At 40.9% G+C, this 27,668-nt stretch overlaps 2 protein-coding genes across 3 annotated transcripts in view; both read right to left on the reverse strand.

Moving 5' to 3' along the window:
- Positions 1-19,068, reverse strand: part of LOC104933556 (E3 ubiquitin-protein ligase SMURF2) — a 58,344-nt gene extending 39,276 nt beyond the window's left edge. For both annotated transcript variants that reach the window (XM_019257958.2, XM_027283313.1), the window contains exon 1: positions 18,572-19,068. In XM_019257958.2, the coding sequence (XP_019113503.1) occupies positions 18,572-18,623 (52 nt within the window). In that variant the 5' untranslated portion in view covers positions 18,624-19,068. The remainder of the gene's footprint in view (positions 1-18,571) is intronic.
- Positions 19,069-19,954: 886 nt separating this feature from the next.
- Positions 19,955-27,182, reverse strand: LOC104933555 (importin subunit alpha-1). Its single transcript, XM_010749047.3, has 11 exons — positions 27,057-27,182; positions 26,614-26,729; positions 26,356-26,496; positions 25,107-25,195; positions 24,698-24,966; positions 24,187-24,281; positions 22,599-22,862; positions 22,175-22,408; positions 21,612-21,794; positions 20,891-21,040; positions 19,955-20,188 (listed from the first exon to the last, which is right to left on the reverse strand). Exons 2-11 carry the CDS (start codon positions 26,677-26,679, stop codon positions 20,099-20,101), a joined length of 1,581 nt encoding a protein of 526 aa, XP_010747349.2. The 5' UTR covers positions 26,680-26,729; positions 27,057-27,182; the 3' UTR covers positions 19,955-20,098.
- Positions 27,183-27,668: the final 486 nt, after the last annotated feature.

Here is a 27,668-nt window from a genome sequence, read left to right on the forward strand (position 1 = left end):
GGGGGTGTTCAAGGCTGCTGAAGAGGCAAAACTGGTAAGTAGCTACTAAGTTAAAGACTTGGCTCTCAGGTTACCAAACTATGCTAATGGAGATTAAGAGATTGACCTGAACTCTGCTCCACTGTCTCAGCCACAATTACCACAGAGAGAAAAGCCTCTCTTCATTGTCATCAATAGCCTCTTACCAACCGTGCTGCCAGGCACAGCAGGCTGCCACTACTGATGATGATGATGAATAGGTTCAAAGGAAGGCTTAAAGACAATGAGAGGGGGCAAAGTTTCCAGAGATGAAACAACCAGTGAGGTTTATAAAGTCACAAAAAAGTGTCACATAAAAAAAGCCAGGCAGCGAGGTACTGAGAGTACCAATGCAAAAGCAAGACGCAAGGTAAAGCCATCTGGACATGTGTGTTAGTGTTCCTAAGACGAGACATCTGCATTATAGATGGGCTCATTAACTTCTCATCCCTGAAATCTAGGAAAAGCCTCTTCGATAAAGGGCTCTTCAGCTTTGTGTCAGAAAGGTTCTCTCTTCAACCTTTAGCTATTTAGTAACACAGTTGCTATTAGTTAATTGAAAAAGCTCTATCAGAAATAAATTTAAAGTGACACTGTAAATTTTCTACCATAAAAATAAGATATTTTAAATCATTTTGATATTACACTGATATGTAATCAGGTGAATGGCGCCTCGTGAAGTAGTAACGTTTCACGGCATTAAGTCACAAACTAGCTATTCACTTATTTTGGTGAAAACGGATCATATTTTTTGGAGACAATGTTTTCTGGTTTTGCCTCCAATGTCTTCTGGCTCAACTCTCTGTTTCCTAATGTAAACTCTGTAAATAACCTGATGGACAGCAAAGTAACCTACTAGGAACTATAAGCTATGAACCTACTATAATAAGTAATATTAGCTGGCTGCTATATCTTGTGTGTTGTTGCAGTTACTTGATGTTTGGCTGTTAGCAAAGATGCCTGCCAGTTTTTGATTTTAAGTAACGTAATCAAAACAAATGCATGTGTACAACTGCCAGAATTTATAACATTGCACTCACAAACTGGGAGAGCTAAATCGCAAAAAATGTTGCTGATGAAGTTAAAATTACATCAGTACATCAATCATCATAGTCATAATTACCATGTAAAAAAAACTCATCAGTTGGATGGTAAACACAGAGCAATACAGAATACAGCTATATCAAGAAAGCAAAGACGGCTGTATTATTGAAAAAAAGAGGCCTGAGAAATGTTTGGCAAACCTGCTGTAGACAATACTACTCCCATAGATTTCATCATCATTAAACAGTTGTCCCACAAGGATTTCAATAAACATGATCTTATATGGGTTTATGCAGACTCCACTCATTGATGCTAAGGACCTCAGTTGTAATCAAATCTCATCTCTGCGCCCTGTGGGGATCCAGCGTTAGTTGAATAGCTGCCACGTGAGCAGGCAGGCCATGGTGAGCCCGGGTTGGCAGAGACTCATTCAGATCGCAGAAAGCTAGGTCAACTAGGAATCAGTTGACTACCAGGAAGCCCCGGTGTTACGTGCAAACCTTTACTTTAAGAGGAAAGACGATTAATGTGGTTGCCAGTGTCATGATGACAACCATCCATTGATGTCACCATCATCTGATGACGAATATTCGATAAAAGATTTGCAATTGATACCCATGTGAAGGACATAATGCATCAGAACATCCTATCTTAGTCACAGTATGTGTATTTTTAATCAAACAAGTCAATACATAAAGTACTAACTGTACTTGTATTCATAGTTCATAACAGAGCATTTATCCGGGATAAAAAAAGAAATCAAATTCTATAAAGAGAAGAACATTTTTAAGAGCTCACATTAAATCAAATATTTTTGTTAAATACTGCTGATGTAGTCATTGGACCACCCAAAGTTACCTTCATCTTATATCAATCTGTGATAGTAGTTAAAGGGCCAAAAAGAGGTCAACTCGGCTGCATTGTTTATTAAAAGGATTTAAAACAGCTGCTGTTTTGGGACCATTTGTAGGTCAATCACCCTATTACACTGTCTGAAACAAGCTATAACTCAAACTAACAGTCACACCAAACCAAGCCCATCTATCTAAGCAATTAACATACTAGGATAATGCTTTTACCACTGTCTGGTAGCTAAGGGAGGGTGGAGACAGACAGCGGCCTGTTGCTGACCCAGACAACATGTCCTTAGGTTTTAAAGGTCAACCATAGTTTTCCATCCTGAGGGGAACTGGCAGTGTACACTAAGACTAACTAACACCTTTATTGAGCTTGAAAACCAAAGAAACTATTTCTGATGTCTCAATACCTTTGAATATGTCCAACCACTACCAAGGGATAAAATCAGTGCAAAACAATGAGTAAGAGGCTAAAAATGCCTCTGAAATAAATATTTTTCATTAGTTTGATTCCTTAATGTGATGTAATAATGTACAATCATGTAGTATGAAAAGTCTTTGCAATGGGTCTTATATGAAACATAAACACAGCCTCACTAATGTTTACATAAATCACTGCACAAAGATGTAGGATAATAATATTGGGTATTACTAAAACCTGTTCCCTTAGTATTCATTACAAAACATGCACAATGTGCCTCAGACCACAAAGAGAGGCAGTTAAAGCGGCGGGAGCTTTGTGTCCTCTCCATCTGTCTGAATACAAAAGGTCAGGCTGCAGGTTGGCTTTAGTTCTGGTCAAAAGGTGAAAGGTCGTAAACAGACAGGGGCAGGGCTGGTGTCGGGGGATTCCCACTTGTTTTCTCAAGGGAGACGCCAATTCACCATTTGCAATGGCTGCCTAACGCCTTGCTGTGTTTGTTGAGAAAAGGGGGGAGGAGGCGGGATGAGTCAGATGTTCAAATCCTTTAAAACCAAACAGGGTGCGCTCTTTGGAAACTGCATCACAGTCTGATGAATCAGGTAATTTGGATTTTTAAAATCAAGAACAAACAATGCTGTAAATACTGTCCCAACCCACATTTATGAGGACATTTAATTCTGAGTGGTAAGAGCCAGAAAAATATGGACCAAAGGACATAACATTGCACTATGATCTTGTTTTACAGCAGGTTGTCATGGTGGCATTATTCACACTGTATAAGAGATGAGAGTTGTAGGAGTTTTGTGAAAATCCGCAGCAAAACTGTCATAAAAAATTTTAAAATCATAAGATCTATGACTTCTTTTGACTAAAAGGACAAAGTATATGTGTAAAGGGTTTGAGTGAGGAAAAGCTCAACTCAAGTTCTTGGCTCTGGGAAATCACTGTGGGAAAATAATATTTTGAGAAAGGGGATAAGACAAAAGGAAATGAGGTGTAATCAACAGTGTGTGATTTATTCTGTTCACTCAACTACCAGCATGCCTCGAGCCTCTGTCAACATTATCAAACCAAAGATCTGGGCTGTTCTGCCTTAGACCAAAGGTTCATGGTCAGGAACTCAAATAGACGATTGCGTGACTGCACACTGCCAGCTCCATGGTCATGTACAGCCATTTTGTGGTCCATTTGTTCAATTAATTCTCCAGCAGCATTACAAGGACAGGACAAGGCAGGACAGGACAGGACAGGACAGTCAAGCGGTGCTGCATCAGCATCCAGTTGCTGAGCTTGGAGGCTGTTATGAAAGAACAGTGTTTTGCAGCAGCAGTGATCCTAGGATCTTTTTATTTCACATTAAGTTTAGTGCACATTTGGTTCAGCTTGTATATAAGGACAGGTTATAACAGAAAATTACAGAGTAGACTGCAGCCAACAAAGTTAAAAACAATATTCATCATCTTTGCATTTGTCATGATTTAAACTCTGTGCCATTATGTTACTCAAAGCTTACACTGCTTCTACGAGGAACTATTATCTAAATCTAGCAATAGCTTCCTTTACCTTTTTGGCAATGAGTCCAATAATGATGCGATATTCAGTCTTACATGGGTAATAAACCTGTCAGTGAGAGTCACAGCCAAACCATAAGTCAAACTCAAGATTTTGTAATAAGCTAATGTGTTTGTTTAATCCTCTGCTGGTATTTAATCAACACAGCATCATGCTCATAAATTTGAAGCGTTACCAAATATTAGCATGGTCAACAGTGCGGCTGAGGGCTAAGTTCAACACACTAGGAAGCCTTGAAAAGCTACAGCCCCCTCAGGGGGACATCTTTCAAGGTGGAAAAAAAGCCTGTATTCTTTTCACACTTAAAAGTATTGTTTAGCAGAATATCAGTTACATCTCAGGACGCCTTTCTAAAAGGATTTAACCCATTTGCAACAAAACACAAGTCAATAACAAACAGAAAGGTTCAATGACCTGACAGTCACTACTTCAGAACAGGAACTGGAGGCCGGTGAGCTCAATTTAATGCAATCTAAGCAGAGTAGGGAAGACTTTAAATGTAAGTTATGAGTTTTAGAGAAATCTTTAACAGTTTCATGCCGTGGTTTCAAGTTTGATCATTAACTTGATCGTTTTGAACTCTCCTGTAGTAGAGTGCATAAAGCCAATACAACCCCGCCCAGTCAAAAGGATGACCATGAAATATGTGGCTGTCTACCAACGAGTTGATCGTGAACATGAATCTTTCCTTGTGGCCAGCTGTTTCCTTGAGGCATGTGATGACCTAAAAACTACATGCATATCCACAAGTACACAGTTATGATAATGTTTTGGCTAGCTAGCACTGACAGAAAAATGTACCAAGACACCATCAGAGTGGAAAGATTAATAATACAAGGAAGGAGCACGGCTACTTCTGTAAAATCTGGGTTACCAAGTAATGAAATGTGCATGTGGCCCAAAGCCAGAATTTGAATCCTCTTGCCTTTGCACAAACCTCATGAAAGTCACTGTGGGCTCTTGAATATGTCTCTCTCTATATATATTTTGAACAAGACAGGGGTAAAAAGAAAGACAACGTAAAAGTATCTGATTTTGAAATAAGCCAAGTTGCAAAAAAACATTTTAACACATCCACTTACATCCCCCGGGTAATTAGTGACAGTCATTCAGATTTAAAAAGGGAAGGCCTACATCCTTCGCCTTTACCTCTGTTATGACTCTTGCTACAGCCCCATGCTGTCTCATTCACAGCATTGTTCAACAGCTAAACAAAACACTTCCTCTTCCCGTCCTCACGCCTCCCTGGCGGGCTCCCTCACTAGAACATGCAGAATACACGCTGGCAAAATGTCAACACAAGTACACTCTGTGTTTGTGTGTTTGTGTGTTTGTGTGTGTGTGTGTGTGTGTGTGTGTGTGTGTGTGTGTGTGTGTGTGTGTGTGTACGTGACTAACTTTAAGTTACAACAGCAAGTACACACTGCAAAAAATAATGATGGCGTGGTATGAATTTGCATTCATGGGTGTCTAAAATTGGGCAATGTTGCCAAACTAATCTACATTGCACTTCCTCTGGAAGGCCATTATTCCATTTCCCAACCTCCCACCCTTTCTTCAGCCCAGTGAAATGCTCGGGATGCCAATTATGTCATTCATTTGAGAGGCCAGCAGTCTACAGCTGACACTCCCCCTCCTCCCCCTCTCTGCTCCCCGAGGAGACGCCAACAATCTGGAGTCAGGAATCTGGAGTGAAACGTAGTCACTACACGGAGGAGGGTTGGGTTGGGTTGGAGAGGGGTGAGATGGTAAAGACAAAATGCTCATCTGGAGGCAGGAATCTACGGTGGAATGGAGAAGGAGAGAGGAGGAATGTAAAGAGGGGTCTATCTAGAGTCACAAATCTGAGGAATGCAGACAGAAGAGGGGGAGAAAGGGAGAGAAATATGGGACAGCAGAGGGAGGGAAAGAAAGGGGAGACGTTAATTTGGACGAGGGAATTCTGACAGTGATGACATTCTGGCAACGGTGGAAACGATGAGGGAGGAGTAGCGGGGATGGCGGAAAGAGATAAGAGGAGATGACAGAGGAGAGAAGAGGGATACAAGAATGAGTAAAGTAGGCCAGAATACAATTTGAAAATTTATGGTGTGCAAAAAGGATATTTAGCATTTGTCAAATTTAATTACGGGTTTGTGCTGAAGTCACTATCATTAGGAGGATGTCTGAAAACCTTTTGAAGTGCTTCGTACAAATCTTGCTGGCTGACATTTGCCATCCAACTAAGACAACCTTTTCAACTTTTATGAGCTGTGTTGTGTTAATTTCATGCTCTAATGTCCAAAGTCATCGCATCTATCAACATGCCTCTCTAATATGCAAAGGGAAATTATTTCTCCATTCTCTCAGTTTATAATAAATTCCTCTAAAACGAGGCCTGGGACCACACTGCTTTATTAAAACTGAAGCAACAATGACACCATCAAATCAAATGCAGGTATGATACAAAGCTTAAAAACATTAGATGTAAAAATTACCAATTTCCAACGAATTTATTTATAGCTGCATCTGAAGTCAACTGAAGAAGACCTAGTAGAAAACAAATATATTAACTGTTGCACAGCACAATCTATGGACCTAAAAGCAAATGCACGGACCTGGTTTTGCTGTTCGCTCATTCACTAAGGAGCGGTCATAGGACTCTGACAAACTGTTGGGCCACCAGAAAAGTCTAAATGAGTTTTTAGGTGGAGGCAATCTGCCCGCATAATGAAGGTTTAGAGAGCCTTGATGGTAGGAAACCAAGGAGGAAAGGTGATATGAAGCAGAGAGAAAAGGATGGAGGTAGGGATACAGAAATAAAAGAATTAAAGGAGGGGAACAAGCCAAAGGGACTCAGGATCTAAAGACTGAGTCACAAAGTAGGCTAAATGAGATACGCATACAGGAAGCATTCAGACTGAAGTTTGATATAGATACAGTCGGGTGTAATATCAAACCACAGGAAAGTCATTCCCATATGACTCATTAGGTATACTAATGGTATGTCTACACGGGAGGTGTTTCAGCTGCCTTTTTCAGTCATCCGTCTCGTGCACATCTGATGGAACAGATTTTTGTTGTAAATTCAAAGATTTAGTCAAAGAAAAAAAAAAAGTAAGATTATTAATATTTTCACTTTCATGATATACACACATGAACATAAGCCAAAACTAATTTTACACTTAAAGTCCGTTTTATGTCCTTGCACAGACTGTGCCAAAAGGTGGGTGACCTACACTCAACACAGTGCCTGAATATATCACGTGTAGACCCACGCCGATCACTTTAGCTGCTGGTGCTCTGCTTACGTGGTGCTTGTGCTATGCTCTATAGACTGTTTAACCATACGGTATATGATTCGTGCAACAACTGTCTCAGGAATGTAGTTAATGTGACTCTAGTCAGTATTTAAGAGCAAGAGACCACTGTGCATGATTCACACAAATTGAGTATTCATTGTGTTGATATGAGGCTATCTCAGGGACAAAAATAACATAGAAGTACAAAAAAAAAATCCAAAAATGTAAGTTAAGACCATCTTAACTATGACTTTAGTTTTAACAACTTTTAGATGCTGATTTCTAGTCAAAAATGCTACAAATATGAATGTATTTCCATACCTGTCAATGCAAATGCTAAAATGTGGAAATAAAATGTTTTTGTCCTTAGTTAGTTAGTTAGGAAGTACCATTGGCGGACATCACACTGACCCATATTCACATCATTCTCTTAAGAGGCTTTAAACCACAACTGATATATCAATGCACCAGAAGTAAGTGTGCATGCATGAAAATAACAGGCTGTGGCTGTGTATATCTGTGTTTATCTGCATATGAATGCAATAATTTATTTACTGTCTTTCTATGTATGGACTACTGTCCCTTGGAAACAGAGTAGACAGGCGCAGAGGAAGATGACAACTATGATTATGAAGTGGAAAAAGAGTATTCAGAGATTGGGGTGGGGACATGGTGATCTAGAGAGCACCAAGAGGAGGAGGAGAGAGCAATAAAAGACAAGAATTGCAGTGATGGAAGAGAGGACGGGGAGAAATAAAACTGCGGAAGAAGGCTGAGATATGACAGGGAAAATGAAAGAGCAAAAAATGAAAGAAAGGGTGATAAAGATGAGATGGGCTGATGGAGGGAGAGAGGCAGGGACGTAGCCTTGGAAAGTACAACATGGCAGTCCCACATCCATTTTGCAAACCTTAAAGAAAACTAGGGAAAGGTTACATACTGAAAAAAAAAAAAAAAACTGTTGCTGTGTCTGTTGTGGAAGCACATGGGCATATGACCGCACATATGTCACCATCAGGCCCACCACCCACTGATAATATGACACAGTCACTGGTGAAGTAATTAGATTAGTGTCTTAAATATGCCCGGGACACAGTAAATGCCAGTTGTACCTAGTGTCTCTCTGCTGTTCACTATCCTGTTGACAGAAAAACAGGTCCCAAAGTGCAACCTCAGAGGAAAGTGGTTAAACGTGTGAGACAGAATGGTGAGAGACAAGCAGCTACTGTGACGATGGAGGTAAAAGAGGAAGACAGCACAGCAAGAAAGGGCAACAGTACTTGCCATGTTTCCTGTCACTCTGAGTATGAATGACATGGAGGGAGGTTACTTTAGGTTGCAGTAGTTTTCCTCACCTCTCTGTACACATAAATATTCAGCTGAGCCTGGCAGAGTTTGATGGATGAGTCCCGGGCTTTTTGTTGTCCGTGAGTGGAGAGTGGTGATGTGCAGCTCGACTAGACAGCAATAACCCGTAAAGCTACGACTGCCAAACACTTTCAAAATTGATCAATCTGCAGATGAGAATATTTTCCAGATTTATTAATGTTCGTCCCAGTTTCTCAAAGTCAGTGTTGTTCGATGTTTTTTCAGCTCCAAAAAAATCCAAAGATATTAAATGTGAGCTGCAAATCTCTATATTTGAGAGATTTTTGCATGTAAAATTTTAAGAATTAATCATTCAGTCAGCAATTATTTTTCTGTTGACTGACGCTCTAATAACTTGTCACTGTCCATACTTAGCTTACTGCAACAATCTAGCAACTGACAGTATTTTAACTTTATCTCTAACCATTTATTTTTATTCCCATCTTCAGGCAACAGATCAGGACCTAATTTCTGACCTCCACATTATTTCAAAACAGCCTGGTTTCTTTCCAATATCCAACTCTGTCTAACTAACTCTGTTTCCCCGTGCTGCAGAGCTCTTCCCTTGTGTATATCTCTGTGACGCCTTCAATAAAACACTTGGGTTGTTGTGTTTTATAGCGCTACTGAGAAAAAGATTCAAACAGTAAATGTATCATCGAACAGTTCTGGCCACGTATGCTGCAAAATGTTGTGAAATCTCTGACAGTCACTAATGTGAAAAATAGCCTTTAAGAATGCAACGAAGCACAACAAAGTGGACTAAGAAAGCAGCTTCTCAGAGTCTATTTTTAATAAGCATGTAAGCTCAGTAATTCCTCTTATTCCAGTCGTAGTATCAAAACATGCCTGTTGTTGGTGGATGAGGGGTCATATCCCTTATTGTTAACACATTATTGTGGGAATTGACTTTACTTCTGGATCTGCATAAACAGGTGGGAAATCCTGCTGTTATTGTGATTATGTTAAGGGATGAGTGGGATGGTGTGGCACGCCGGCGCCGTTCAAGCCACTTGATCCTCATCGCTACAATAAAAAAAAAAACCACTGCATCACTCACATCCTCCAACTGTTTCTCTCCCACACTGAAACTGAAAACACAGACTCAGAGCGGGGGGATGCAATTTGAGTGGCAGTGTATGTGTGTTTGCGTGTTCGCACAGTAGACATGCTGAGTGGTCTACCAGACACACACACACACACACACACACACACACACACACACGGTCAGACTGGTGGGCAGTCTTACCGCAGAAACAGTAGCAGGAGAACAGTGAGGGGGAGGAAAGTGTGATCCTCAGCTAACCTGCCTTTCTGCTTCAATTGGGTTTTTAAAAAAATCTGATGTCTTGGAGAAAAAAAAAAAAAAAAAAGGCCTTCTTCACTTACAGGCAAAAATTGTTAATATTTACGACTCTAGCCTGGCAACAGTGATAGATCTGTGGATGTTGTTTGATGCTGCACACAGATATTTTTCATTTTCTGGGAAGAAAAATATTTAGGCCCTATACATTCAAATTGTTTCTAGTTAGCAGAGCTTTTACAAGTTTCTTCATCACCTCTAACATGCTTGCATTAATGCTGCTCTGCTGAAGTTAAAGGCAACACAGTCTCTAATGGAGATTGAGGCCAAGTATGAGGCTGCAAACAAGTAATAGCATCAGGCCTACTTGCAGTCTTGGCCACATCGATGTCTGATACAGGTTTGTTGATTTGGTATTAAATAACATAACCATAAACATTGTATGGGTAAATGACAGACACATTTTATGCATTCTTGTTTTCTAGTGAATAATGACTTTTGCTCGGGGTCCCTGAAATGAGCTCAAAGACTCCTTAGGGTCCCCAAACAAACATTAAGTACTGTACTGGGTTGAGGCACCGGTACAGGAAGTGTGTCAGTGTGTACATATGTACATGTGTGTGTATGTGTGTGTGCACATTACAAGTTGAGAACAGATGAAGAAAGAAAAAAAAAAAAAAAAAACGGAGCCACACCGGCAGAGTCGTCTGTCAGCTGTCTGGACGAGATCCGGGGGTGAGTGAGGGAGAGGAAGGAAGAGAGAGAAATGAGAGAGAGAGATGAGGGACATCCTGTTCAGGAAAGAAAAGAGAGAGAGTAAAAGACTGAAGAGAAAAAAAATGCAGGATGCAGAGACACATGATGAGAGGCTGCAGCAGGGAGACAAGAGTTCAGGCAGTGAAAGGAACGTGGATAGTCAGGTAGTCAGTAAAGAGCGAGAGCAACACCACTGAAAAATCCCATTTGTAGACCAATCACCTGCCTTTTCACATGTTCCAAATTAAAGTTTTAAGACTCAAGTTTTTACCTCCCCTCATAATTCTCAGAGGCTGTCAGAAACACATTACGCTCTAGGCATATGAAAAAGAAAAAGGTGATATTCTCTCCTCCGTATTCTGCAGGAAAATCCTCCCGAAGCGCTTGGAAAGTTTAATGTATTCTGCATATTGAAGACCACCTCCTCTCCAGTCAGAGGCTGTTATGCAATAGTGAGGTGTTCAGTCTTTCCATTTTCCTGCTCAGAAGTACGCTGATGCCACCAAGTTCAAAAGTAATTTGAAAAGCAGATAAAATGAAGGATTGACTGAAACAACCACAGTCTAAGAACAAAGTTGTACAAAGCTATCTGGAGACAAAGCATATTTATCGTTTGTTTTATGAAGTTGTGCCATAAAAGCTATAAAGATGCATCCAAATGCATGTTATATACAATATGTTGTGTCATTTTTATAAAGAAATTGGCCCATTTCTTGGATTAATTAAGCCTTTCAGCCAAATATCCTATGCACGAGGTTTTAGTCCAGAAGAAAGCATGTAAGCTCCGTGTGTGTTACGTGGTAAAACGCAGGTCATGAGTGGAGGACAGTAAAGCTGAGTTATGAGACTGGCAGCGCCCTGTGAGATTTCATTACTGAGTCACAGTCTCCTCTTATGCCAAATTCTTCCTAAAACACAGTGCTATGTTGAGATACAAAGACAGTGCCTGAAATGCTAAGCCAGCTTGAATTTGTCATTTTTAACAGTAATGTTTCAAAACAAATCATTATGGCCCGATCAGATATCTAGTAGCATCAATCTTGAGTTAATAGAGGGTTGACCAGCTGCACGCAGCCGACATCTCTCCAGAGTAATGCTCCTTTGTGTCCGTTTTGCTGTGGCTGTGTTTAAATGCGCTAAACCTAATAGGAAAATCCACAAGTCAACTGAAAACAAATGTATCAATGGAATGAAAGTGTATGATTCATCAAACCAGGGGTCCCCCCACAGCAAGAAATATGAGCAGAGAGGAGAAACTGAGGTGACCACAAACTGTGTGGAGCTTTATGTTCCCTTTTCACCCACATTATGAAATTACATCCCCATAAATCAGCATCAGAGATGCCAAAATGCAAAACAAAAACACATACCAAGAGCTTCATTTCACAGGGGGAGGAATTTGGGGACTCTTAATAAATCCTTGGATTCACGGGCTGCAATAATAAAATATTTGTGGATTTAGCTAACATTTTAACGTGTAGCTGACTGACACTCTGGTGTGAACTCTACTTTCTGTCACTCAAAGTTGAAAAGCAAAGAGACAGCCTTTTGTATCGTCACAGTGATCAGAAGCTGTACCTGAGCTACAGGTTAGACAAAGACCGTCTTAATGTCTGCAGATTAACAGGTCATCTGGCAACAGGACTGTTGATCGATGAGGTGATCTTTTAATTGTAAAGTATCATACAGTCTAAGTCAGAGGCTGGCTTAAAGAGTGCCATAAACTATAAAAACACACAAGTATTTACTCATTGATTATTCACCCTTCTTCTTGAAGAAAAATGTGCTAGACCTGGCAATCCAGAAAATCTGATCTGTAATCATACAGCAGGGAAATCAGAGTGCACATCTAAGTCATGTTTCTACAGAAACTCTTTGTGCTCACACATGAAGAAGATAAATCATTTTGCTGTTTGGGATTCCCACGTGTACATGGAGAATTGTGTGTGTTTTGACTACACAATAAACAAAAAGCACAACATCATTTTGCCACCAATGTTTTCTGCTGCATCTGAAAACTACTGTTCCCCGCATGTTACTTTTAGATATAGCTATAACATAAAAGGAACAGTTGCATCACAAAGTGAAGATAAACGTTTCCATATGTCGACGACGGCCACTGGGTGTATAGACCCTGTGTAGAGTGTGTGTGTGTGGTAAATTGAAGATATGCTGGTGATGCAGACTAAACAGAGCTGGAGGAAGTCTGGGTATAGAGCTCTGTACTGCACTACAAAATCTAACCACAACACAGTGACCCCAAATGCTAGGGGAAAGATGAAGCAGACATTCAGACACACGCACACGAAGATAGAAGCATCATCTCTTTCCTGACAAGGATTGAGCACGCAGACTAACATGTAGTACTGACTATCTACGTAAGAGGATGATTTAGTACAGCCAGATGACTCAACTCACTGCAAATAGAAAAAAGGTCATTAACAAAACCAATCAGTCTTACTGCAGACTATGCATTTCACACAGAAGCTCCAGTGCATTCCTCAAACTAAGACTAGTTTACACTTTGTCTGGCATGGACTTCTGCCTCAGATGCCCAAAGCAACAGATTCAAGCATAGTCTGACTGGCCGAATAAGAACCTAGATAATTTGTTCACAGATGGCATTTTAACGCCATGTATACTCAGCAATCGGATTTAAATCAGATTTTGCATTGATTTTCAGCTGGGGCTTTCCCCCGGACGTGAAAGGAGACGTCGTATTAAATAGTGGTGTTGTTGATGGAAAAGGTCAATCGACAGGAGGAAAATAATGCACGAAATGTACGTTACTGTAGCATCGTCCATCTCCTCGTATGCCGTCTTTAGCTGAATGCCGTCAGATAGTTTGTTGTTGCTGATAAGTAGCGGCCAAGCTGAAGTGGCTTTTTAGGAGCATTACATATTATCTTGCCTTCTTAAGTCACACTTATTTTGTAATCAGACTGCAACATATTTCAATTTTAGAGAATATTTCCATTCTTCTCAGAATTGCCTCTACATAGACTTTGTATCAGTTAAACAATAGTTTCTATCTTCTCAGCAGGTGTTAACCACCACTGCTAACATTTCAGGTATATGGCCGTCATTCGAGACCTTCTTGCAAAACAAAAAAAGGAGTTTTTTTAACTGACAACTCTTCAGATCACTGAGTAGTCCAAAAATCAGCGCATTTAAGAAGTTCAATGTTCCACAGAGGAAAATGGCAGCACCAACAAAACGGCAGTAGTGGGGGACAGAAAACATGTTACCAGAGGAGAGATTATAAGAGATATAAGAAAAGGCAACAGATGAGCCGATGGAAGCAGAGATGACGACAGAAGGGCTGACAGCAGCAGCGGGGGGACTGCCCCATACAGGTAGTTCTCTTGTCTTGGTAGACAAAGTGTGAAATGTTTGAGTTGAAAAGTATAAACACCACACACAGCAAAAATGTACAGTACACACAGACACACCTATTCTCTTACACTCACACACTCTCCCTTCAAATGTTGCTACAAAGCTTATTCAGAAATCACACTGACAGACAGGCTCGGAAAAAAAAACAAGGAGCCAAGTCAAAGAGGAAGTATCTGATTCCAGACAGAGGAAAGGCAGAGGTAAGCAGTATGGAAATGGGCACATAGGCTTGATCACATCATGCTTTTTGTGCACAAGCACTGAGCCCCAGACTTCAAAAAAGGCTGTGGACTGCAACAATGAATCGCCCACTGACCTCCACAAACAGCACACTGCTTTTAAAAAGATATGAGGTGCATACTGACCAGCTACGGCTTACTTATCTGATTGTCTGGGTAGCTTGGGAATATGAGCAAGCTTCTATATGAGTCGAGTTTGAAGCTGCAACATGCAGATTACCTTCACTCATCCTCCTTCAGGTCAGATCATTTCTGGTGTTGTTGGTGCAGGCGAACATTTTCAGCATGTAGGCTATTTCTCTGTGTGTGTGTGTGTGAGGTGGTGCAAGAGCAGATAGATTTGGTGATTTTTTTTTTGAGAACAGCCCAGTATTTCGAGGCGATTTCTGCAGGAATCAGGAATTATAAGCAGTGCCTATTAATTGCCTCATAACTGGGTCAAGCTGCACTTTATGGCGGAGCATTGCTTGTTCCTAAATTAAGCTGGTGCCAAGGATACATAAAACAGAGAGGAACACCGCAAACACGTCACTGTATGACTCACATCCATTGTGTGCTGATGAATCATAATCACTAACTCTGGTCCGCATTTCAACTGTCAAAACTGCACTGTTTAAAAAGGGAAAAAGCCACTTGGAAATCAAACAGCTTAGACGTAACAAAATAAATTACACCGCAGAACATGCAGAGTCCAAGTCCACACACTACCAGCAGCTCATAATGGGTTGATTAAATGTGACTATTGCTATGTAATCAGCTTTCATTCAAATCACACTGGGAGGCCAACAAGACTGGCAAGCAGAAATAATGCTACCAACTTAATTCATTCAAGGTGAGGATAAAGAAATGAGTCAGAGATGGTCATGAGACTGATTTTAAAAAATACAAAGGCATGTGTATAACACTTGTGCAAGATTCAGGAGAACCAACAGAGAAAACTATTTCCAAACAACTGTGTTTAATTCCTCTTATTTTAGGGTAATGTGGGGTCACTCAATAAAGCCAATAAATATTTATCTCATCATACATTCTAACACTTAAGCGAGCAAAGCTCATCCATAATGCATAATTATCTTGCAACCAAGAAACTTGGCATCTCCTGTTGGTTTCGTACCATCGCAGTGCACACTCTTTGCAACATTCCTTATATTTTAGGCAGCCAACAGCCCTAATTTAGCTCAGCATTGCGTGCTGACAGTACATCCTGTGGAAGCTCGACTGTGTATATGAGTCTGTCTCAGTGCGTGTACACGCGCGTGAAAGCGTGCGCTTGTCTTCTCTCCTGAGAATACAAACACTGCTCACGCACATACAAACAAACTGACACACAGCTGGACCATCGGAGAGCTGTCGGTGAATGCTGAGACAGTGGTCACTGATAACTTCCCGTAAAATGCACTCTGCCTCGATGCTAATGCTGGACCAGGGACAGAGGCTGGATCTTTATCTTAATCACCAGCTTCCTGACTTTACCCCCCTTCAACACACACAGAAATAAGCTCCAGTACCAGCTTCCCGAAATGTCAGAATGAGGGACACACACACAGCATGACAGTAGATGAAAAATGTAAATGTGGGTTTCCTTGCTTGCCTGAGTATCACGCGCACACAGAGAACAGGAAGAATCCTGAGATGATTCTTCCAGTCGTTCCCTGCTTGCTGCATGCCAGCTAAAGGATAATGGAGGAAATGGATCGCATAGACAGGCTCCCTTCCTCACAGCAGAGGCAGCGACAGCACAGTGCAGCCAAGAGGCCATATTTTTTTTAAGAATAAAAAAAAAAAAAAGGGGGGAGGGGGGGTGGATTCATCCTCTCATACATCTCATGTCATTCACCTCTGAGAAACTCCAGATTCCATCTAGTGAAGGAAAGTGAGGGAAAACACCCTGTTCTTGTTCAATTTCACTAAATCACACACCAACTCTCTCTGCACAGGAGACAGAAGAGGAACTACACCAACCGTCTGCTCACAAGTGGTAGGAATAACAGCACCACCAAGATTTCTCTCTTTTACACGTTGAAAAGCTCGGCCGTAGGCTCTGCAGGGACATAAGGACACACTGCCTACGAGCAAACTCAAACTATTATTATTTATTTATTTGATTAAATTTAAGCTTCAAAGAACAGCCGTCCCAGATAAATGTTCTAGACTTAAGGAAGGGCTCCAAAAGTGTCTTTGTGAGAAACTAAAAAGGAATTTGAATGCAGTGTGGAATAACTAAACTGGGGATGACTCTGGTCCAAATCCTGCAGCAAGCCCACCCTACGCAATTTCTAATCCACTAAATGCCGGAGCCAAGTTTGCATCAGCAGCACCAGTACTGCAGTTTGTTTTGTTTTTTTCAAAAAATCTTATGTCTGAAAAGAATTGCCTATAAAGTGCAGACTTGTGGCTGAAATATAAAAAATGTAAAGAAACAAAGCAAGAGGCTCTGCAGAGGTAAACTGCCCCTGTTGGAAACAGATGCAAGTGTTATTGGTGACAATAAAGTGATTAGCCTTGGCAGTGTTTGAATTTTAAAACGCTGGGGGCTCGATGGCTCTGTGAACTCTTGCCAATAATACTTCATACAGAAATTGAAAATGGAGCTCAATACAAGTGTTTGGGTTAACGGCCCATAACCCTACTCATGTTGCATATCAACTCTGTTGAACATAAAACACAAACCTTGAGAAAAACAATCACGAAGCACAATAATAGTTCCAAATCCATTAACTTCCTTAGAGCCAAGCTTTTGGCTCAGCCACTTATAATTCTCTTTGAGAAAAAACACAAGCAAACTATGAAAGAGACCACAGAGCAGACAGAGTAAAACTGGACTTTGGCTGATATGCAATGTTTGGTCTAAATGCACACGGTCTCAGACACATAAATCTGGTGCGGCCACAACTAAACACACACACGTAAAGCTTAAATGAATGCACGAGTCTAAAAGTAGACTTAGCATCACCGATCATCACTGAGCAGCAATGCTGGACACTCTCTGCAGTATGTACCCCAATTTCTCTTTAAACCCCCCCCTCTCACACTCTCACAGTTTTCCTTATCCTTTCTCTCTAGTGAAGGACAGACAGAGGATGTGTCTATGACTGGGAAAGACTCACATTTCCTCTCTGAGGTTTCACATTCCTGGGATTCCGTCTGAAGACCACTGCAGCCCATTTAAAACCATTCCCCATATGGAGGGAGGAAAAAAAAAAGAGAGAGACCCAGGGCAGCCCAGAAGTGAGAGAGGCTGGGTAGGTTTTGAGCTTTGGGAGTTTGTTTCTCTTAAGCATATCACTCTACCTGTCTCGGTAAATGAACCTGTTGTTCGCGATGAATGAGAAGTCACTTCATTCAGATGATGTGGTTTACCCTGCCAAAAATCACACCACGACTGAACGCCTGTCATTACGTTACGGTGTGGGAATTCAAAGTCATAATGCAACATTGTGAGTCTTAAAACAGGAATAACAGACAGTCACCATGTTCTCCTGTTGAATTCAGGAGTCATTATTATTTCTGAACAACGTCAGATTTATCTTTCTGATGCCGCCAGAAATAAAAGGATTGCATGATCTGCAGGCTGAACATAAAACGCTACCAGTGAGACCACAGCTCTACAAGACAAAGCAGAAAACATTTGCCTTAATGCAAAATGCATAATACTGCAGATAAATGTGTGGAAGGTTCTCTGTTGCTCCACTATTCTCATTTATTGAAAGTCATTATCTAAATATATGAAGGCCATTGGGACTGGCACCAGAGTGTGAGATAGGATGATGGGTTTTATTAATATTATTAACTGTAATTTGTGCTTCCACATCAATTAAAACCCAAGTATGAAGCCACACACACACACAGAGGGAGGGCACTGTGTGTGAAATGTACTGAACATGACTACACATAAACAGGTCCTAATGATTGACGATTAGATAAAGTTCTGTTTTAATACAATAAAATGTTTTACTGCTGGAGAACTATGAACACTGGCGCAGACATCAGCAGACTCTGGAGCAAACCCATGAGTAACAAAGCCGAAGCAGCTGCGTTAATGCAACATAAACAGCGTTTGTTGTCGCAGCTAATGTTTGCTAACGAGCAAGGCTACCATTCACTGCTCCTCGGCGCGTTAATGTGACTTTAATTCAGCGAGAATTATTAATAAATCACTCGGAACCCTAAACAGACGTCATATGCAACACGAGCTGAACATTTCCATATCACACGGGACACCACCAGCAGATATTAGTTAGCCTGGCAGGCTAGCAGGCTGCTAACGTGCTAACGTGTCGGAGCGGCGCAGGTGTGGGTTTAAACTCGCTTACCTGTCAACCGCAGCTTCACCGGGCCATTCCTCCTAACTCCTTGGCTAGACATTCCCCTTTGTGTTCCAGCTTGATGCAAAAAAAAAAAAAAAAAAAAAAAAAAAATCACAAAAACGGTCTAATTCATGTGTCAGCGTTGTAGGGGAGGGGGGTTGTTCAAAAATGTATCTCCCAAAACAACCCTGTCTCTGCTGCTAGCTTGGGCTTAGCTTGTAGTATCACCATAGCAAATCACGCTGACTGTGCGCGCGGGGCGATGCTCATCCTAATCACACCGCCGGAATTAACGCTCAACCTTTTAGCCTCAGAAAAAAATGCAGATAACAACATTCCCAGATGTCGTTCACGCCGCGACCCACGGGTACTGAGACAAATCAAGTGAACAGCTCGCCCTCCATCCGGACAGGCGTCTGCTCTGCCCGTGCTGCTTTAACTCGAGCTGATCGTGATGACGGCAGACCGAGCTGCTGCAGGCAGACAGGCTCGGGGAAGGAGAGGGCACAGCCGGCACGGCCCTTCAAATTAAAACCAGTATGAAACGATGTATGCTTATTGTTGTAACTGAACAGCTATTATTCAACTAAAACTATGAAAGTGACCCTTTTTAAGGCTGCCAAAGACAACACCCATTTGTCGGTTGTAGTAGATTCGTGAGACTACTGATTACAGTGGTACGAGTTATTTTATTTTGAAAGTAAAAACGTCCTTATCCGGTTTCAATCTGGATCGCTTGATGTAGTCCATGTCGACATGAACCAGCTAAACAATTTCTGTGACTGTGAATGGTTAGACTATACATAGTTGAGCGATTTCTATTATTAATCTACACAAATCGATATTTAGTATACATGCTGGATTAATGCTAATGAGTAAGAGGTGAACCAGCTGATTAATTGCAAAAAATGAGCATTTGTAAAAGAAAGCTGTCTATATACATCTCTACATGTAAAATGTAATATTCAAAATCACGTCACACTCACATAGGAAAGTGCCAGTTCATACTTCTGCCATATTCAACCAATAATCATACTAAGATTTTACCTAGTATTGTACATGCGTGAAGACTGAGTCTGGTTCTGTTACATCCTGCACCCTACTAAGCCATTATGATTATATACTGTTAGCACACTGAAACACACATTTCATTCATAAAATAGTTTACAATGTAATATAGACACAACAGGGGTCCTATGGCATGCAGGCTCACAGCAAGCATAGAGAATAAGCACAGTGTCACCTAGTGGTGACAGAGATGCATTCATTTTAATCTTAAACACCTCAACTCCTTCCCATTGTTTCACCAAGTAAATCAAACTGGTTTCCATGTTCATGGCCTGCTTATATCTGAAACACTCCTCCCCGCCCCAAAAAAACCCTGATGAATGACATTTATTTACAAATATTTATTTGAAACAGTTTGTCTTTGTACTGTTATGTACAAGGATGAAATGTCTAAAAATTTAAAAATATATATCAACAAGGTAAGAATGTTCTTTTTTTTGTGTTACAAAGATTAAGCTGGACATGTTAAAACTGGTAAGTGCTTTGGTCTTCAGGGATCTGGAAGGTATAGCACTCTGCCGTGGCTTCAGGAACCACAGACTCATCATCTTCGTTCTGAAAGACCAGAGGGACAGGAGGAGAGAAGCATGACAGGGTTAACCAAGTGTTGGCATGTTCTGGGGACAGTTTCACGGACATAAGCTAAGAAAGGGTCTGTTTTAAATCAGGTAGCATTAATAGGCAGATCATATCAGTAAAATTGTGTTTTAACATATTAAAAGACTTTGGTCTTTAGTGATTTGATCAGGAACGTCCGTTGAAGATTAAAATGAGCACTATTATTATACTGAAGACAACAACTATGTTGCCCCACACCTTACATTTATTATTTGGCAACAGTTAAGTAGTGTGGAGTGACCACACAAATAACTTCTGCCACACTCCCTTGCTCTGCCAAAGCTGCTGTCAATGAATCATATAATTAACAATGTAGTTGTACTAGTTCTGCCAGTTGCATAATTCTTCCCATGTTTGTGTTCAGCTTTAATTGTGTAAGGAAGTGGTTAGAACTACAATTATACAAGTCCTGATTATTAGTGACAGTCATCGCAAAGTCACAGCATGCACACATTTGGAAAAAGGCAAAAGCAAGATTAACAGATGGAGACAAAACTTACTTAATGTGATAGGTCAAGAATTTGTAATTGTAATCGTCATTTATATAATTTCAACTATTCTCCAAAGTTTCACCTACTGGACTATTCTATCTGTGATTTTTTGCACAGCTAGACTGAAGGGACCCTCGTTAACACTTACCTCTTCAGAGAAGAATCTTTCTATGATGTTGAGAGCAGACTTGTACACAGCTTCATTGTCATGAGTTTGCAGCGCCTCTATCTTATCCAGACCACCCAACTCCTCAACCATTAGACACATTTTCCCAATCTCACCAGTTCTGGATGCCATCTGTGCAGAAGGGAAAAACAAATCCATAAGACTAAGAGTTCCCTCACCAAGAAATGAACCCGAGACCAGCCATTTTAACCTGTGACTGAAGAATCCATCTGTCATTCAATCTATAATGTGAATGAGATTAAATTCTACAAATCTTCATGTTTCCTAATCTTACAAACCAGCTATGTTAATCTCCATTTCCCACCGGGCTTAAAAATAAATTACTGTTGGCCGATGAGTCTGGAAGGGTAAAGTGCACACTAAAGGCTAATTTCTATTAAATGTATTAAAATTATTTTCTTTATTGCAGCTCTAGGCAGTCGTCTATTATTAACCCTTAATCCCTAATGTGTGACTGGCTCATCAGATAGTTTGTATTGCCAAAACATTTGCAACATATTACTACAGTTATCCTTCATTTTCTAAAAAAAGACGCGTTTCATGGCCATTCCAGCTTCTTTTTTTTCAGCCACTTGACACATGGCACAGAGTATTAGTAGTATAAGTATTTTGACTGCACTATAATGACAAACTTGCTGAGCAACTCTACTGCAAAGATAGCAACAGGGTCTTGGCAGTATACCTGTAAAATATTGTGGAGTGCATCCAAGATGACCAAGATGATTTTACTGTCTTTCGCTGTCAGCAGGTTGAGCAAAGGCTCCAGCACCTTGCAATGGACCAGGTAGGCCACTTGCTCCACTGTTCCACCGCTGGTATAATTGGTGACAGCCCACACTGCTTCTTTCTGGGTCTTGTAGTCTCCCTAAACAGAAATGACATGTGATATTTAAGGCCAAAGAAAAGTATAGAGATATCAAAGTTGTCAAATAAGTCAACTTATTTGACAACTTTGATATCTCTATACTTTTCTATACTTTTCAATATTCTGTCTGTGATTCTGTTCTTAACACTTTGAAATATGTACTGTATGTGTACAAAATCCTCTGACCAGCTATGTAATGCAATCGTTAAACATACACAGATGTGTGGCTGTCCATTGTTCAGGGAAGGTAATTACGATGGGTAAAATATGTTCTCCACATTAATCAATAAATAGAATTTGATTTATTGATGAATTAATGAATCTCATTTGGATTATTGTATCAAGCCAGCTGTATCTTCTGTCTGCTCTTGTGTTCTGACCTGTTGGAGGACGTCCACGAGGATGGGCATCAGGCCTGCATTGATAACCTCCTGGATCTGGGTGTCCTTGCCAGCAGTGATATTGGACAATGTCCAGGCTGCCTCTTTCTGGATATTGGGTTTGTGGTGACGTAGCAAACTGGGGAACATCGCCAGGGCGCCGGCATTCAGCACACACTGGGTCTGCCCATCTGTCCCAGTCACAATGTTACCAAGTGACCGCAGGGCTGGAGTCTGATAATTGAAGGAGAGCAGATCAGTTTTCCATAGTACTGATGATTTAGGAGTCATATACAGAAGAGATGATGGTGAACATTATCACTTGATGAAGGTAACCTCATTTGACTTTTTATGTTGTATTAACTGAAAATGACAATTGGCAACTGCTCTAACTTTTAATGTAAACAAACTTAATACAACTTACCACAATGGAAAGCTCCCCGCAGGCTAGCAGCTGTACTAGGCGAGGCACCAGGCCAGCCTGCACCACAACCTCTATCCTTTCATTGGAGCCATCCGTTAGGTAGGACACAGCCCAGCAGGTGTCAGCCAGAACCTCCCTGTCATCGTGGTGCAGGAGGCGTACCAGGGCTGGAAGCAGCTGCTGCACTGCTGTCAAAGGTGGTGCTGGATTCTTGTTCCGACATAAGTTGGACAGCGTCCACGTGACATTACGCAGGTAGCCAGACTGGTAGGGTGTGTTAAAAGTCAAGTGTTATTAACACTGATGCAGATGACAGTAACTGTCACTGACTTTGAATAAATATATTTTTACTAATGACTGCATTTAAAATGCATGTATTGTATTTCCAGTGAGAGCTGTTGTACAATTTGTACATTGGGAATAACCACAGTAAATAAATAAATCCAAAACATTTCTCAAATCACCAAGGGCTTCTCAACTGTACATTAACTTTTCATCAGGTATAATTAGCCTCAGACCACATTCCAGGCTGATAAACCTTGTTGACACTTCAGGTGACTCAGGTGAAATAAAATGTACTTAGGCCTGCTCTTTGATCTGGTCTATAATTACATAATGAATTGAAAGCATAATAAATCTCAGCTCATTTGGATCATAGATTTGTTAATTATGTGTTTGGGATCTGATTCTAATGTGGCAGAGCCCGCCATAGTCTAATTTGTCCCACCACAGTTTCATAATGAACCAAAATTATTTTACACTATAGGTGGAACTAGCATAACTGCCTCTGTACACTGATCAAAAAGTTATTATGCAGTCTGTAATTGTAGAGCAAACACTTGTGTGGACACTGTGTGTGTCAGCAAAGAAAAACAGAGAAGGAAGGTGTGTCTTGCTTGCGGGTTAACTACACAACCACAAGTCAACAGTTACAAACTTTCACATGCCCAAATCAAACTCACAGCATTTTGCAAAGCAGCTCATTAAAAACAAAATGAAGAAATTGACATGAACTAGTTCTCTGCAAGTTTAAGTTGCGTCTCTAAGAGAGAGTGTAATATGTTGCACAGTTTGCCTGCCTATAACTAAACAATTAAATGATACTTATTTCTAAATTTAAATACTTCATATTTGGCCCCCCAAAATCCTGATTGGAGCACCAGTAATAATAACAATCAAGTATTCAGCCAAACCATTGTATAAATAATGTTTAACAGATCTAGCCTCTTAGTTTTGCCCTCAATTTGATGCATTTAACTTTAAAATGTACAAAAGTTTCTTCCACAGTCTCACAGAATCCTGTGGGAAATCACAGACATGTATATGTTCAGAGATGCACAGATGTACTCCTCACCACACAAAAGTCTAGTCAGTTCTATCTAGACTATTAATGACATGATAATTCAGCTCAATCCAAGGCTTGGCATTTTTATGCAAAGTGTGAACAGCAGTCTCTCTCAGCTGGACATAGGTTTAACAGTGTGGATGTACAGTATATCTCACAGGAATATACTGGGACTTAACAGGGCTGTACTGCAATCCAAAACAAACAAGTCTCAGCAGTGCAATAATGTTAATGGAAACTCACAGGAAACTCAGACAGGTCAGGGACTGCAAGCAAGGCTAGGAGTGGCTGGAGTCCACCATGCTTGATCACTAGATCTCTGTAGTTGGATCCATCACCTAAATATGTGTGTGTGTGGGGGGGGGTGCAATCACAGAACAGGAAAAAGTACTTATCATTTGGTTAAGCATTTTAGAGCTAGCCTGATATTGAAAAAACTTTCAGCATAGTATTATCAATTATCATAATATCCCAGGTCAGGTTTTCATTATATACTGACAAGGAAAGCAACCAAACAAGTGCTGATACTGATATGACAGACCACGAGTTCCTTATTATCTTGAATGAATAACCTTTGGACAATAAACACCTCCAGAGAAAACAAAAGGGGAGTAAAAATAGGAAATATAATTACGCAAAACAACAATAACAGATCCCCACATTACAGCTATTATTTGTCCAGGATGTATTAATGGAGCATTAGAAGTAAAGCAAGTAACACAAGGAGAGGTTGAGTGCTGACAGTCTACAGTACCTGCGATGTTTCCCAGAGCCCAAATGGCCTGCTCGCTGATGTGCGGGTGGGGTGATGCCACCAGGTTGATGAAGGCTGGGATGGCCCCTCCTTCCACTACGGCAGTGGTCTGGTCTGAGGTACCTGAGGCGATGTTTGTCAGGGCCCAAGCTGCCTCAAACTGGATGGGGGGGCATTCAGACAATGCCAGAAAACGAACAAACTTTTCGATAAGTCCGGCAGCAATAATGCTGTCAATAGGTGGGTGCTTTTCTCTGGAGAGGAGCCTCCTGTACATCGGAAAAAGACAGGGAGTTAAGGCGATACAGGTGATACCATGTCCACCATGTCTTTGCTCATCTAGACTGTGTGTTGCATAAAATGACACAAGTATATTTATATTTGCAAGGTCTTTTCAAAATGACCATACCTGGCTGCCTGTGTGGCCTGCAGCTGATGATCTACATTCTGGCTATTTACACCGCCCACAATCTCCTCCACAGACCAGTGTTGAGGAGGCTATAGAGACAGAAACAAAAGAGGATTAATTGTCTGCCCTCTAAACCTCCTTCAATCAGTTATCAGTTAAAAATAACGCTTGACATTCACCGGGTAACAGGATGAAGACATGCAGGTCTATTGTAAAACAAAAAAATAAGAAAGCTACACAGTCTTGACCTATTACACCCAAGTTGTAGAGACTCACAATGCCTTCATAACATAATAACACATGAATATTGACTTACTCTTCTTAAATCAGCTGGGAAGTGTTTTAAACAAAGTAGTAAAACCTTTATACATGTATTTTAGCTTGCACAGATGTATGGCAGCTCATTCCTGAATTATGTAATCAAATGTTTCAGACATGGAAAAAACTGTGAAAGGGGAAGTAGAGCTGACACGCATCCAGTGGCGCCGTATAGGAGGGGAAAAGTTATGACAATTCCAAGGGCCCGCGACTGACAGGGGCCCCAAAAAATATCGTTGACATATCTGCAGCTAAGTTAAAAAATCTGCTGTTTTCATTGTTTTGAGAGGATTAAAGTTAAAAAATCTGCTGTTTTCATTGTTTTGAGAGGATTATGTTCATTTATTATGATTGTAAATTAAATATATCTTTTAAGTTCGTTCACTTTTCTTTTTTTTTTTAAATCGTTCATTAATGTCAAGAGAATTTTCCATTTTTAAATTTTACAATAAAAACACATTGATACTGTAAAAAAATGGCATGTAGCACATTTTTATGGTGGCTTTTAATCTTGCATCAAACAGTGAACTGCACTGCATTCTGTATATATGCATTTTTTCTTTTTTTTTTTAAATAATATTTTATATTTGATATCGGGCTGCTCCGGGACCAGGGGAAACCAATTTCGTTTCATCCCATGTTTTACATGTGCTGCAATGACAATAAAAACTCCTTGAATCCTTGAATACTGTATGCAGACTTGCATGCATGTACAAATCACCAGCAGTAAATATTGTGCTAGTACTAGTATTGAACTACAACACGGAAAACAGTTGCAAGCCTTTGATTAGAGTTATGTAAAGCTTTTGATGGGATAGTTAGGTCCTAGAGATGTGGGGACCACAGCTGCGCAGAGGGGGCCCAATTTGATTTTTCTGTCATGGGGCCCAAAATTCCTGGCGGCGCCCCTGCCCACATCACATCAGTCTACCTGTGCGTTAGGATCTTTCTCCTGGAGAGGAGAGGTCGGCTCGTCCGTGAGGCTCTGGACGTTTCTCCTCTTCAGGATCTGATCATCTTTCTTTGCTTTCCGGAGCTCCACGTTGACTTCCGCTCTCCTGCGCCTTAGCTCCTGGGGAAAAAATAAAAAAAGTCGATGCACACAGAAGTATAAGACAGCATAAAAATCTATTCCGATCAGCTAAAATCACAGTTTGTGTTGTATTCCGAGTGTGCCGACGAAGCTCACATTAGCATCTTTCCCTTTGTTTTTGAACTGGCTGAGTCGATCTCCGCTGTCGTTGGCAGCTGACATTCCTGACCGTTGAGTAAGACAACCGATTCCACAGACGTTACAGACGCTCCCTGTTTGAAAGATGACAACGTCAACGTTAAAACGTTAGAAATCAAACCGTCCCACCAACGGTCTCCCTCTGGCTAGCTAAAGCTAAAGCGGCTAGCTAGCTAGCAGCTAAGTGGTCTCTGGTCTTGAAGCCGAGCCGGTTATCTAACACCATGTGGCTCCGCACACACGGACCCTGTCTGCGAAACCAACACCCAAAAACCCGCTGAAAATCCAACGGGACGAAGATCATACACTCAAATTCTAAACAAAACCAATAGCTCAGACAGTTAAAGTGTACATTTGTTTAAAATGTACCTCAGGGCGCAGAAAATATGCAGCGTGCTTACCTTATGATTTCTTGTAAAAAAATTTTTTTTAGAAATGTTGTGACGTCATGTATATACAGCCCTGTTTTTGCTGACCTCTGATTGGCCAGTTGCACCACAGGCACCGCCCCTTTGCTCACGGTTAGAAAAAAAAGAAACTCAGACAACGAAGCCGTTGTCAAAGGCAACCGCTGTTAGTATCGCGAGATCACGCTGCCACATCCTTGTGGCTCGACTGGTCCTCATTGTAAACAATCGCGGCTATGTCTGAAATGCCTGCGCAGCCGTGGGTAACATTTTCTCCTCCCAACAATGTGTTTTCTAATTCTAGTTACTCGAATACGCGTCCTAGAATCTAGGTCTAAATTCGTGATAAAAGCCATTATTTACCTATAACTACGTAATGACCCAGTGGCCTAATGGATAAGGCATCAGCCTCCGGAGCTGGGGAGGATAAGGCATCAGCCTCCGGAGCTGGGGATTGTGGGTTCGAGTCCCATCTGGGTCGCATTTAGCTTCCTTTTCAGGACATAAATACAAATCACTGCACAGTGATCAGTGATTTGGATGTCTGAATAAGAGCAATCATTGCTAGAGCACTGTAAACGGTATTTGGTCCGTGATGAAGCCGGT

Source organism: Larimichthys crocea, chromosome X, assembly GCF_000972845.2.
Source record: "Larimichthys crocea isolate SSNF chromosome X, L_crocea_2.0, whole genome shotgun sequence".
Lineage (NCBI taxonomy): Eukaryota > Metazoa > Chordata > Actinopteri > Sciaenidae > Larimichthys > Larimichthys crocea.